This window comes from Arachis ipaensis, chromosome B04 (genome assembly GCF_000816755.2).
Source record: "Arachis ipaensis cultivar K30076 chromosome B04, Araip1.1, whole genome shotgun sequence".
In the NCBI taxonomy this organism is placed as follows: domain Eukaryota; kingdom Viridiplantae; phylum Streptophyta; class Magnoliopsida; order Fabales; family Fabaceae; genus Arachis; species Arachis ipaensis.
Window position 1 is genome coordinate 15,573,393 of NC_029788.2, and position 13,602 is coordinate 15,586,994.

At 40.8% G+C, this 13,602-nt stretch overlaps 1 protein-coding gene across 1 annotated transcript; it reads left to right on the top strand.

Annotated features, from left to right (window-relative positions):
* On the top strand, positions 1,126 to 1,912 carry LOC107639012 (class-10 pathogenesis-related protein 1). Its single transcript, XM_016342419.2, has 2 exons — positions 1,126 to 1,444; positions 1,515 to 1,912. The coding sequence occupies exons 1-2, from the start codon at positions 1,264 to 1,266 to the stop codon at positions 1,805 to 1,807; spliced, it is 474 nt and encodes a 157-aa protein (XP_016197905.1). The 5' UTR covers positions 1,126 to 1,263; the 3' UTR covers positions 1,808 to 1,912.

A 13,602-nucleotide genomic window follows, 5' to 3' on the forward strand; every position in this document is an offset into this window, starting at 1 on the left:
TCAAATTGATTAATTAAACTAGTATTAATTAATTTATTTATTTTTTTAAATTTTTCGTATTTTCCTAATTATGAACAAAAAATTTATATATTTTATATAAAATAAAATTAAATACATTATTTACATTTTTTATTTTTTAGTAACCCAATACTTGAACACTCTAGTAGTTGGTTAGACGAAAAATCTATTGGTTAAACTAGGAACCTACTCTAGTGGGATTAAGGATCCATTTGGAGGCTAAAAAATTTTGATATGGAAGCAAAATGAGTGATATACTTTAACATGGTAATTTTTGGTATTTTTTAAAATTATGGGTTCGATTTGTGTTAAAAAATTGAAAAAACTCAGAGTACACAAATCGGATCATACGAGTTGTTTGATTTTAAAATTTTGCTTAAGAAATTGTATGATCCGACTTGTGGTTGGGCAAATATAAATTTCGGAAGTTAGAAAACGGACCCTTCGAGTTGTTTGTTGTTGTCTATGAAATGGCATATCAAACGCAATTCGGACCTTCCGTTTACTGATAGAGAACTCGCATGTCCGAGTTCTGTTCCACTGACACCACATAGCTGTGAAGCACCTGTATTTCCCATATCCGAGTCCAACACCATTTGTGCTTCCATATTCAAATTAAAAAGTGCCATTTGAATTAACTTTTGAAAAAAATATTTTTTTATTTAAAAAAAATTTAATAAACAAAAATTATTTTAAATTTGGATATAATTTTCAAATATTAAAAATATCTTTTATTTCTATTTTTTTAAAGTAAAATATTGTTGACTTTTAAAAAAAGTAAATGATTTTTTTTTTAAAAGATGTATTTAAACGTATTTAAAACTTAATAGAAATATTTTATTTTTGGTAAAAAATATTTTTTTTTCACTCACCATTCCAAATCAGCAGTAATTACAAGGTCCAAAATAGGCTAAAATCATTCTTAATAATTCATATAATTGATATCATGTGAAAGTTAGATATTGACATTACTCTTAATAGGAGACGCCAAAATGGCCCTTTCAGTAGCATCATAGTTCTCAAAGAAATTAATAAAATAATAACAGCATTTGAAATCCGGCATCAATATTCATTGACAAGTACAAGTGCGTGATTGAGTAATGGTTATTGCTTCTCCCTTGAAACAGAAACTGATGTTCATGTTATTTCACCAACCTCACTGCACTCAACTTCTCCACCTAACCACCATAGCTAGTGCCTTTATAAAATCTCTACACACAAGTCTATCTTGAAGAACAACTAATAATGGGTGTTGTTACTCAAGAATATGCTACCCCTGCTGCTGTGCCACCTGCTAGGCTATTCAAAGCCATGTCTTTAGATATTCACAATCTCTTCCCTAAGATTGTTGAACCCATTCAAAGTATTGAGTTCACTCAGGGAGATGGAGGTGCTGGAACCATCAAGAAGCTCACCATCCTTGAAGGTACCCTCAATCGTCATCATCATACATATATAGCTTTTTTTTTCGTATTAATAAATGAATATTGTTACAGGTGGGGAAAGCAAGTATGTTCTTCACAGAGTGGATGAAATTGATGCTGAAAAGTTTGTGTACAACTTCAGCATAATTGGGGGAACAGGGTTGGCTGAGACATTGGAGAAGATCCAATTTGAAAGCCAATTGGTGGAAACACCCAATGGAGGGTCCCTTAGGAAGGTTCATGTTCAGTTCTTCACAAAGGGTGATGCTAAGATGAGTGAACAAGACCTTAAGGCTTCTCAAGCCAAAGTGGAAGGCCTTGTTAAGCTTGTTGAGACTTTCCTTTTGGCTAATCCTGATTATTAGCTTGCTTTTATTTTCTGCATGTCTTTTCAAAGGACTCATAAATAACAAAAATGTTTGTTAACCAAAATAAATTAATAAAAAATAATTAATCTTATTTAATATTTATTAATTATTATAATAATTAATAAATAATAAATAAGATAAGTTTGAGTTGATTTTTTTTTTGTCTCTCTATCATAACGGCATAAATAATAACACTATACTTTCTATTTAATGTGTTGCCGTCCTTGTTGATTTCCTATCTAAGTGTTCACACCAAGGTTATAAAAATTTCATGGGTCATCAAAACACTTTTAGCTATTTCTTCACCGATTTAGAAGTTCATTTGATTTAATTAATTTAATTGTAGTTCAATTAAAATAATTTAATTATAATAAAATAACAAGAATAAGCTAAATTCAACCAGAGTCTACAGGTAACAACAATAAGAATTAATGATTAAACATTTAAAGCAACATAACGGAAAGACAATGGGACCAAAATTGAGGCAAAAGAAGACAATGGCTGAAACGTAGGGTGTAAGAGAAGACAACGGCTATAGGAGGAGATGACGAGGACTGCGATGACCAAAATAACAGTGAAGTTGACGAGAGAAGCGGTTGAAGATGAAAGACTATGAAATTCAGAAATATTATTAGAGTTTTTTTTCCGTTTTTTTCGATTTGGTTCGGTTCACCAGATTGATTTTCTGGTTTTCTACCAATTTTGGAATAACAAGTTTGTTACGTTGGGTAACCAGAGATTATTAGGTTGGATTAGTTTGGCTGGCCCAATCGTCTGAATGAGGAAGTATCCAAGTGGATTGATGATCCAAGGCTCCCGTCCGACTTTGGTGTGAGAAAATGGGGGGTAGTACCTGCAAAGACACTCCGATGCCAAAATCAGCAAGGGGAGCAAAACAGGTCTAGAGAGTATTGGGTTCCTGAGATACCTGAGGAGTGCCAGTGTATTTATAGTGGTGAACCAATAACCACCGCTGAAGTAGTTCCACCTTTTAAGGTGGATAACCATCCCTTTATCTTAGGGAAGTTGAGATATGGCTCCTGGAAGTGGGTTGAGAGATTTTAGGGGCAGTTGCCCATTTGAATGAGTGTTTATCTGCCAGCTAATCGTCGTTCCCGACTTCTTTAGAGCAAGTCGTGGTAAGGACCGACTTCGTAGGATGAAGGTCGGTGTAGGGTACGGCTCAATCCTTTGGATTGGGCATTTCGTCTAGACCTGGACATTAGCGTTGAGCCAGGGTATGAACAGTGCCCCTACTCGAGCCCAATTTCTTTGAAGACTTGGGTTCAAGTATTCTACTCGGGGTCGTAGCCGACTTGTGAGGGAACCGACGTGATTGTTCGGAACCGACGTGACTTTCATGACTTTTGATTTTCACAGTTACGTCTAATCAAACGTCGCGTCTGTTAGGAGTTTGCGTAGGTATTAATTACCTTGGTAACGGTGCACCCATTAATGACGACTTTCCGTTTTTACCATTATGCCCCTAACGTGCTTATAAATACCTTCCCTCTCTTTCGTTGTTTCATTTTTGCGATTTTTCAAATTTTCTTCTTCTCTGTTCGTGGGGCATTCTTCGTTTGAAGGCTTTCATCTTCCTCTACCTTATTTCCAGGCAAAGGTTAGTCTTTTCTCCTCGTCTCTTTTAAGAAATGCTTCTGTTTGCATGCCTTTACTTTTTTAGAGAGAGGAGTTGACTTCGTAGGCTTTTTGTTTGATTCCGTATCCCCTTAGAGACCCTGTTCTTGATCTTTTTTCTTTTTCCTTTGTAGGTTTCGCTAATCCTTTTTAGGAAAAGAAAAATGACTTCCATAGAAACTCTTGCTCAGTGGGTCGATGTCACGGTCTTAAGAGAGGAACCTCTGGTTGATACTGATTTTATTACTGACCTTCGCACTCGTCACCGGCTCTGCACCTCTGATGAGGATGAGCCAAAGTATGAACTACTTGCTCCAGGTCCAGAAGACCGGGTTTGCTTTGGGAGGGCTTCAGAGGCAACCCTTCATTTCTTTTATATGTACGAGAGCATGATCACCCGCCTGGGCGTTTTTCTCCCTTTCTCTGACTTTGAGATTGCTGTTTTACGTCACTGCCGTGTTGCACCTACCCAGCTTCACCCCAATTCCTGGGGTTTTCTGAAAATTTACCAGTTTATCAGCCATGCTTTGGACTTTCCGACCTCTTTGAGGATTTTCTTTTTTCTCTTTCACATGACCAAGCCCTTCAGTGGACAAAATAATAAGCAACAGTGAGTGTCTTTCCGGGCTATACAAGGTTGGAGGGTCTTCACCCTTTTTGATGAATCCTTCCATGACTTCAAAAACTATTTTTTCAAGGTTCAAGCCGTAGAGGGTCACCACCCCTTTTTCCTGAACGAGAATTCTTCTCCTTGCTTTCCCCTATACTGGTTGGAGGCCTCCCCCTGTGAGAAATACAGTTTGGATGATCTGGATGAAGTGGAGGCAGCCATTGTGGGGTTCCTCCTAGAAGTGTGGGGGAGGGCCCCATATCTGGATACCAAAAAATTTCTCCAGGGGTCGCCGACCTTTGTCTAGACACAACTAGGTAGCTTTTGTTTTTTTTACTTTGCTTCCGACTTGCGATTTGTTTTTACCGACTTGTCTGACTTTTTGGCTACTGATTATTTTTTATAGAGATGGCGAAGAAGAATTCCAGTGAGTCTTACCAGAGAGTCCAAGAGGCCAAGGCGAGGTCCCGTGCCAGGACTGGCGGCGCCAGGGTAACTGGTTCTCTTCTTCCTCTTCCTCCTCCCCCTTCTTCCCGAAGTTTGGGGACTCCTTCTCAACCCATCGTCATTTCCTCCTCGGCTTCTTCTCAGCCGCCCCCTCCTCCTCGATCTTCTCCTAAGCCAGAGAAGAAGAAGCGCAAGACTTTAGAGTCTAGCTCTTCTTTTGAAGGTGAGGCTAAGGTGGATGCTCCTGCATTTATCCGGAAATACATCTATCCCCATACTCGTATAGGTATGGATGATGTTTCTATCTGGAACCACCTCACTATTCTGGCTCAGGAGAATGTCAGGGCGGCGGCGGTGTGCACCAAGTTTCTTGATATTTTTGAGAAGACTCCTCTTAGCTCTCTGGGTTCAACTTCGAGGGTTGAAGAGTTAGAGGAAAGACTTCTCATATATCAGAAACATGAGAAGGAGTTGAAGAAGGAGGTCGCTGAGTTGAAGGAGGAGAGGGACGTCCTTCGGGAGAAGGAGAGCAAGTTACAAGCCCAATGCAATATGGAGGAGGGCTTGAGGAAGAAGGCGTAGGAGAGTTATTCGAGCTTGTTCGAGGACCTCGTGGCGATGAGGAAGGACTTGTTGAATTCTCGGACTGCTTATGCCGAGTTGGAGGACTCTATTGCCGAAGGAGCCGAGGAGGCCTGGAGAATTTTTAAGGAGCAGGTCGGAGTCCTTGCTCCCGACCTTGATCTCACTCCTTTGGATCCTGACAAGATTGTCATTGATGGTGCCATAGTTTATCCTCCTCCCTCCCCTAAGCCTGTCACCGATTCCGATTTGAAGACTCGGGGGGCAGAGGATAATCGAGTCCCCTCCTCGTTCAAAGGATGCTCCGAGTTCCTCAAGGCCTCGTTCAAAGGATGCTCCGAGTTCCTCAAGGCCTCATGGAACCTCCTCTCCGTCTCCTATGGATACTTCTCTCCCTGGTACTGATGGCGCTCCGACTACTCTTCCTGGCTCTGGTGGTGATCCGACTACTCTTCCTGGCTCTGGTGGTGATAATCTCTAAAAATTTGTTAGCTATATGGGGGCCCGGCCTGTGGGTCCCCTCTTTTTTAAACTCTTTTTATGTTTGTTGTGGTGATTTGGTTGACATTTCTCTTGGCCTTTTGAGGCCGTAAATAAAATATTTATAAATACCCTTTTTGGATAAGGGTTTAAGTTACTTTTTGTGTGCATGCTTTTCTGATCTTGATACTTTAGAGAATTTCTTCGACCTTTTTTGAAAACCTATTCTTTGGCTTGTCTGTCCTCCTGAGCCCTTTCGCTTTAAGGACTTAGGACATTATTTATGCTTTTTAGTAGGCTTTTCGATCTCTTTTTTGCTATTCCTTATACTCAACTTTGTGATTTATTGAGTTTCTATAACTTAGGTTATTTTTGCGATGCGTTTTCCTTTCTACTCAGATTTTGACTCCGACTTATGAGTCGGTATGTTTCCGAGTCTCTTACCATAAACTTTTATAACCTCTTTACACCGACTTGTACCTCGTCGTTTTATCCTGACAACCATCTAGGTCGGTTCATGGGATTTTCATGCTTTGTCGAGCTTAAGTCGGCGCGTTTCGTAGAAAGAAAAATAAACGAGAAGGAATTTATAAGAGATATTGTAAAAGATCTTTATTTATTAGGGAATGTACTTTACTGCTACTAAAGGTTTTTAATAATCTATTCCCCCTTAGCCTCTACTATGATGCCTCATTAAAAACCCTTCTTCAGAAAAAACCCTTTGACTTTTGGGAAAAAAAAATCGTGAAGTTGGGAAAAGAGTACATCAGGGAGTAGAGTTCGCTTTTAGCTATAGTACATTTTCATGTTACAAGCATGCCACGATCTAGGTAACTCGGTGCCGCTTAGGTCGGTCACCTTATAGTAACCTTTTCCTAAGACCTCGCTAACTTTGTAGGGTCCTTTCCAATTGGCAGCGAGCTTTCCTTCCCCCGATTTGTTGACTCCAATGTCGTTTCTGATCAAGACCAAGTCGTTTGGGGTGAAACTCCTTCGAATGACTTTTTTGTTATACCTGGTAGTCATCCTTTGTTTCAATGCTGCTTCTCTTATCTGGGCTTGCTCTCGGACTTCGGGGAGCAATTCAAGCTCCTCTTTGTGCCCCTGTATGTTTCCGATTTCATCGTGGAGAATCACCCTTGGGCTTTGCTCACTAATTTCCACTGGTATCATAGCTTCTACGCCATAGACAAGTCGGAAGGGTGTTTCCCCAGTGGCAGATTGTGGCGTCGTCCGATAAGCCCATAACACTTGTGGGAGCTCTTCTGTCCAGACTCCCTTTGCTTCTTGTAGTCTTTTCTTTAGCCCTGCCAGTATGACTTTGTTGGCTGCCTCGGCTTGTCCATTGGCTTGTGGATGTTCCACCGAGGTGAACTGGTGTTTGATTTTCATACTGGCTACTAGGCTTCTGAAGGTAGAGTCGGTGAACTGGGTTCCGTTGTCTGTAGTAATGGAATAAGGTATTCCATACCTTGTGATGATATTTTTGTAGAGGAACCTCCGACTTCTTTGGGCTGTGATGGTGGCCAATGGTTCTACTTCTATCCACTTTGTGAAGTAATCTATTCCCACGATCAAGTATTTGACTTATCCTGGCGCCTGGGGAAAAGGACCTAACAAATCCATTCCCCATTTTGCGAAGGGCCATGGAGAAGTTATACTAATGAGCTCCTCGGGGGGAGCCATGTGGAAATTTGCATGCATTTGGCAAGGTTGGCATTTTTTCACAAACTCTGTGGCATCTTTCTGCAAGGTCGGCCAGTAGAATCCAGCTCGGATTACTTTCCTGGCCAGCGACCTGGCTCCGAGATGGTTTCCGCAGATCCCATTATGGACCTCCTCTAGCACTTCAGTGGTCCTTGAGGTCGGTACGCACTTCAACAATGGCGTTGATATTCCTCTTTTATAAAGGATATTTTTCACCAGAGTGTAATATTGTGCTTCCCTCCGGACTTTCTTAGCCTCTTTTTCCTCCTTGGGGAGGATATCGAATTTTAGGTATTCGACCAAAGGATTCATCCATCTGAGGTTTAGCCCGGATACCTCAAGGACATCTTGTTTGCCCTCTGCTTTCACTACAGAGGGCTCTTGGAGAGTTTCCTGGATCAGGCTTCTATTATTCCCTCCTGGCTTAGTACTTGCTAACTTGGAGAGGGCGTCTGCTCTGCTGTTGAGATCCCGAGTTATATGCTTAACCTCGGTTTTCACAAAGTGCCCGAGGTACTCCAGAGTTTTTTCCAGGTATCTCTTCATGTTTGGATCTTTGGCCTGATACTCTCCATTTATCTGGGAGGTCACCACTTGAGAGTCACTGTATATCATCACTTTCGTTGCACCGACTTCTTCTGCCAGTTTCAATCCTGCAATCAGGGCTTCATATTCTGCTTGATTATTTGAAGCTGGGAATTCAAATTTGAGGGATACCTCTATTTGGGTTCCCCTTTCATCCACAAGTATTATTCATGCGCCGCTTCCTGCCTTATTTGAGGATCCATCTACATAGAGTTCTCATGTAGTTGGCTTTTTCTCTTGGCCTCCTGCGTACTCTGCTATGAAGTCGGTGAGGCATTGGGCTTTGATTGCTGTCCGAGTTTCATACTTCAAGTCAAACTCAAAGAGCTCTATTGCCCATTGAACCATTCTTCCTGCAACATCCGTCTTCTGGAGGATTTGCTTCATGGGTTGGTTCGTTCGGACTCTTATTGTATGTGCTTGAAAGTAAGGCCATAGCCTTCGTGAGGCTATTACTAAGGAGTAGGCAAACTTCTCTAGTTTGTGATACCTCGGCTCGGGACCCTGGAGAACTTTGCTGATGAAGTAAACTAGATGCTGTCCGACCTCGTCCTCCCTTATCAGGGCTGATGCGACAGCTTTGTCTGCTACGTACAAATATAGGACGAGCGGGTTAGGATTGGTGGTTGGCTCAAGAACCTTTTGAACTCCTGAAACGTTCCTTCGCATTCTGAAGTCCATTTGAATTGGCATCCCTTTCTTAATAAAGAAAACAGTGGAAGGAATTTGAGTGCTGATCCTGCCAAGAACCTGGAGAGGGCTGCAAGTCGGCCATTCAATTGTTGAACCTCTCTTAAGCAAGTCGGGCTCTTCATTTCCATGATAGATTTACACTTATTGGGATTTGCTTCAATCCCTCTCTATGTTAGCATAAAACCTAGGAATTTTCCAGCCTCCACCACGAAGGTACACTTTGCGGGATTTAGCCTCATCCCGTGTAACCTTAGGGTGTCGTAGACTTGCGAGAGGTCTGACAAAAGGTCGACTTCTTCCTTGGTTTTTACTAGCATGTCGTCAACGTAGACTTCCATTAAGCTCCCCAGGTGAGAAGCGAACACCTTGTTTATCAGCCTTTGATATATGGCCCCTGCATTTTTTAATCCAAATGGCATGACCACGTAGCAAAAATTAGCTCTGGGCGTGATGAATGATGTTTTCTCCTGGTCTGGCTCATACATTGGGATTTGGTTATATCCCGAGTAGGCATCCATGAACGACAAGTATCGATATCCCGAGCTAGAGTCTACTCGGGTATCAATACTTGGGAGTGGATAAGGGTCCTTGGGACATGCCTTATTTAAGTCAGTGTAGTCGACATACATTCTCCATTTGCCATTTTGCTTCTTGACTAGCATTACATTTGCTAGCCATGTTTGATATTTGACTTCTCTGATGAAGCCGGCTTCTAGGAGTGCTTGTACTTGCTCTTCCACCGCTAGGGCTCGTTCCGGGCCGAGCTTGCGCCTTCTCTGTTGTACAGGTCGCGACCCCGGATATACCGAGAGCTTGTGGAACATGAGCTCGGGGTCTATCCCAGGCATGTCGGAAGCTTTCCAGGCAAAGAGGTCAGAATTGTTTCTTAGGAGCTTAGTCAACCCTTGCTTTAGGGTTTCCCCCAAGTTGGCTCCTATGTTGGTATTTCTCCCTTCCTCTTTGCCGACCTGTATTTCCTCAGTTTTTCCTCTTGGCTGTGGTCGCAGCTCTTCTTTGGCCCTTGCACCACCGAGCTCTATAGTGTGAACCTCTTTGCCTTTTCCCCTCAGGTTCAGGCTTTCATTGTAGCATTTTCTTGCCAACTTCTGGTCTCCCCGTATCGTTGCTATTCCCGCAGGTGTCGGAAATTTCATGCAGAGATGGGGGGTAGACACCACCGCTCCGAGTCGATTTAGGGTAGCTCTGCCGATTAGGGCATTATATGCTGACCCTACGTCGATGACTATAAAGTCTATGCTCAGAGTTTTAGATTTTTCCCCCTTTTCGAAGGTAGTGTGGAGGGGTAGAAATCCCAGTGGTTTTATTGGCGTGTCGCCTAGCCCGTACAAGGTGTCGGGGTAGGCTCTTAACTCATTTTCACCTAACCCTAGTTTGTCAAACGCAGGCTTGAAAAGGATGTCTGCCGAACTTCCTTGATCTATTAGGGTTCTGTGGAGATGGGCATTGGCTAGGATCATGGTTATCACCACTAGATCGTCGTGTCCAGGGATTACTCCTTGCCCATCTTCCTTTGTAAATGAGATGGTAGGGAGGTCGGATGATTCATTTCCGACCTGGTAAACTCGCTTGAGGTGTCTTTTGCGAGAGGACTTGGTGAGTCCTCCTCCCGCGAATCCGCCTGAGATCATATGTGTATGTCTCTCCGAGTCTGCGGAGGTGGGTCTCTTCTATCTGTGTCATCTCGCTTTCTCTTCCCATGATTGTCCGACCTTTCTATGAGATATCTGTCAAATCGGCCTTCTCTGGCCAACTTTTCTATCACATTTTTAAGGTCGTAACAGTCGTTTGTTGAGTGACCATATATTTTATGGTACTCGCAGTAGTCGTTGCGACTCCCCCCTTTTTTATTTTTAATGGGCCTGGGAGGTAGCAGCCTTTCAGTATTGCAGATCTCTCTGTATACGTCCACTATGGAAACCTTTAAAGGAGTATAAGAGTGATATTTCCTGGGTCTGTCGGGACCGAGGTCTTCTTTCTTCTTGGGCTCCCTCTCCCTCTCTTTTATCGAGGGAAGGTGCCCAGGTCGCCAACTCGACTCTCTCAGTCTGGCATTTTTCTCCATGTTGATGTACTTTTCAGCTCGTTCCTGCACATCACTTAAGGAGATGGGGTGTATTTTTGATATGGACTGTGAGAAGGGACCTTCTCTAAGTCCGTTGACCAGCCCCATGATAACTGCCTCGGTGGGCAGGTCTTGAATCTCTAAGCATGTCTTGTTGAACCTTTCCATATAATCTCATAGAGGTTCTCCGACCTCCTGCATTATTCCCAGGAGGCTCGGTGCATGCTTTACTTTATCTTTCTGAATGGAGAACCTCATTAGAAACTTCCTCGAGAGGTCCTCGAAGCTGGTGACCGACCTTGGAGGGAGGCTATCGAACCACTTCATCGCTGCTTTCGATAAGGTGGTCGAGAAAGCTTTGCAGCGCGTCGCGTCAGAAGCATCAGCCAGATACATCCGACTTTTAAAATTGCTTAAATGATGCTTTGGATCTGTGGTTCCGTCATAGAGGTCCATATCGGGGCTTTTAAAATTTTTTGGAACTTTTGCCCTCATTATGACCTCACTAAAAGGGTCCTCCCCTCCTGGGGACGACTCTTCTCGATCGTCACGGGAGTTCCGACCTTTGAGGGAGGATTCTAACTTTAAGATTTTTTTCTCTAACTCTTTTCGTCGATCCATCTCATCTCTTAGGTGCTTTTGTATCTCCCTTTGTCGCTCCCGTTCCTGTTCCAGCTGTTCCAAGCGACTTTGGTGGACATGGACTAGCCCCATTAGTTCAGTTGCGTGGGGTGGTCCATCTTTTTCTGATTCACGCCCCTCCGAAGAATTTGTCTTTGAATTTTTAAATCCGGAGGTTCCTTCCCTGTGTTGGTTGTTGGTTTCCTGGTGGAGGGTCAGGTCTGCGTCGTTGTTTCCGGTATCCAGATTCTCTTGTTCGGAATCCGACGCCACATGACCATCTTCAGGGGATACATCCGCCATTACTGGCTGATCTCTCGGGTCCCCGGCAACGGCGCCAATGTTACGTTAGGTAACCGGAGATTATTGGGTTGGATTAGTTTGGCTGGCCCAATCGTCTGAATGAGGAAGTATCCAAGTGGATTGATGATCCAAGGCCCCCGTCCGACTTCGGTGTGAGAAAATGGGGGGTGGTACCTGCAAAGACACTCCGATGCCAAAGTCAGCAAATGGAGCAAAACAGGTCTAGAGAGTATTGGGTTCCTGAGATACCTGAGGAGTGCCAGTGTATTTATAGTGGTGAACTAATAACCACCGCTGAAGTAGTTCCACCTTTTAAAGTGGATAACCGTCCCTTTATCTTAGGGAAGTTGAGATATGGTTCCTGGAAGTGTGTTGAGAGATTTTAGGGGCAGTTACCAATTTGAATGAGTGTTTATCTGCCAGCTAATCGTCGTTCCCGACTTCTTTAGAGCAAGTCGTGGTAAGGACCGACTTCGTAGGATGAAGGTCGGTGTAGGATAAGACTCAATCATTTGGATTGGGCCTTTCGTCTAGACCTGGGCCTTAGCGTTGGGCCAAAATATGAACAAAGTTTTTGTTTAAGATCCAATCCAATTTGACATTTGGTTTTCAATTCACAATAAATTTGGTTTGATTTTCAAAACTATGGTTCACACAAAATTTTAGTAAATATGCACTTACTTAAATATTCAGTATCTATTTCGTAGAAGCATGTGCAATCCACTGAAATCAGTAAGTCACACAGAATTGATTAATTAATTAAGTAATTATAACATTGTGTGAAGGGATAAGGCAGGGTGGCCTTATCTATACTTTTTTTCTTTCCTTTAATGCAAGAAGGAAGAGAAAGAGAAATTCTAAGACAGCATCCTCTAGTTTATGAAACGTATGAAAAACACTATGAAGGATGAAGCGTCTTAAGAAGACTCTGAGAATTCATCTACACATAGACCTTATTGTTGGAGGAGGGTCCGTTTGGACGTAAAAACAAAAAATCATGAGTTAACCACCAAAAATACCCCAAAATTATTTGGACGATGACAACAGAAAGCACCCGAATTTTATTATAGACAAAAATATTTTTAAATAATTTAAAATCACTACAATAACAATATCTAACAGTAAATATATATTTTTAAAAAATATCTTAGAAATTGAATTTTGATGTGATTTTTTACAAACATAATTAAAAAAATAAGATATTATTATTCTTAAAATTTGGTAATTTTTTTCTAAGTATATATTTTTTTGTGATTTTTAAAAGTATTATTAGTTGTTAACAAAAAAATTACAATATATATATACTCAACGAAAAATCACCAAATTTTAAGGATAATAATATTTCTTTTTTTTAATCATGTTTGCAAAAAATTGTATCAAAATTCAACCTCTAATGTATTTGTTGAGAAATACATATTTAATGTTAGATAATCTTGTAAAAAAAATTACATTAAATATGTATTTCTCAAAAAATACATTAGAGATTAATTTTGATGCAATTTTTTTCAAGTATGATTAGAAAAATGAAATATTATTATTCTTAAAATTTGGTGATTTTTTGTTAAGTATATATTGTTTTGTGATTTTTTAAAAGTATTATTGGTGGTTAACAAAAAAATTATAAAAAATTATATACTTAACGAAAAATCACTAATCTTTATGTATAATAATATCTTATTTTTATAATCATTCTTGAAAAAAATTGCATCAAAATTCAATCTCTAAGGTATTTTTTAAAAATATATATTTACTGTTGAATATTGTTGTTGTGTGTTTTAAATTATTTGAAGGCATTTTTGTCGATAGTAAAATTCGGGTGTATTTTTGTCAGTGTTTAAATAATTTAGGGACATTTTTGGTGGTTAACTCAAAAATCATACTCATGGGATTTGATATAGTTTTTTAGATATACTTTTAACTTTTTAAAAAGTTGTGTAAGAACTTTTGAAGAAATAAAAAAAAAATTGACTTCTTTCTTTTTCAAAAACTATTTTATCACTTTTATTTATTACACAACATTAAAATAAGTACTTGTATGATAAC

Bases quoted from the DNA above. Each gene is read 5' to 3' on its own strand.
- LOC107639012 (XM_016342419.2), top strand. From the start codon at position 1,264: ATGGGTGTTGTTACTCAAGAATATGCTACCCCTGCTGCTGTGCCACCT. The intron at 1,445-1,514 runs GTACCCTCAATC...ATATTGTTACAG, and splicing joins GAAGCTCACCATCCTTGAAG to GTGGGGAAAGCAAGTATGTT.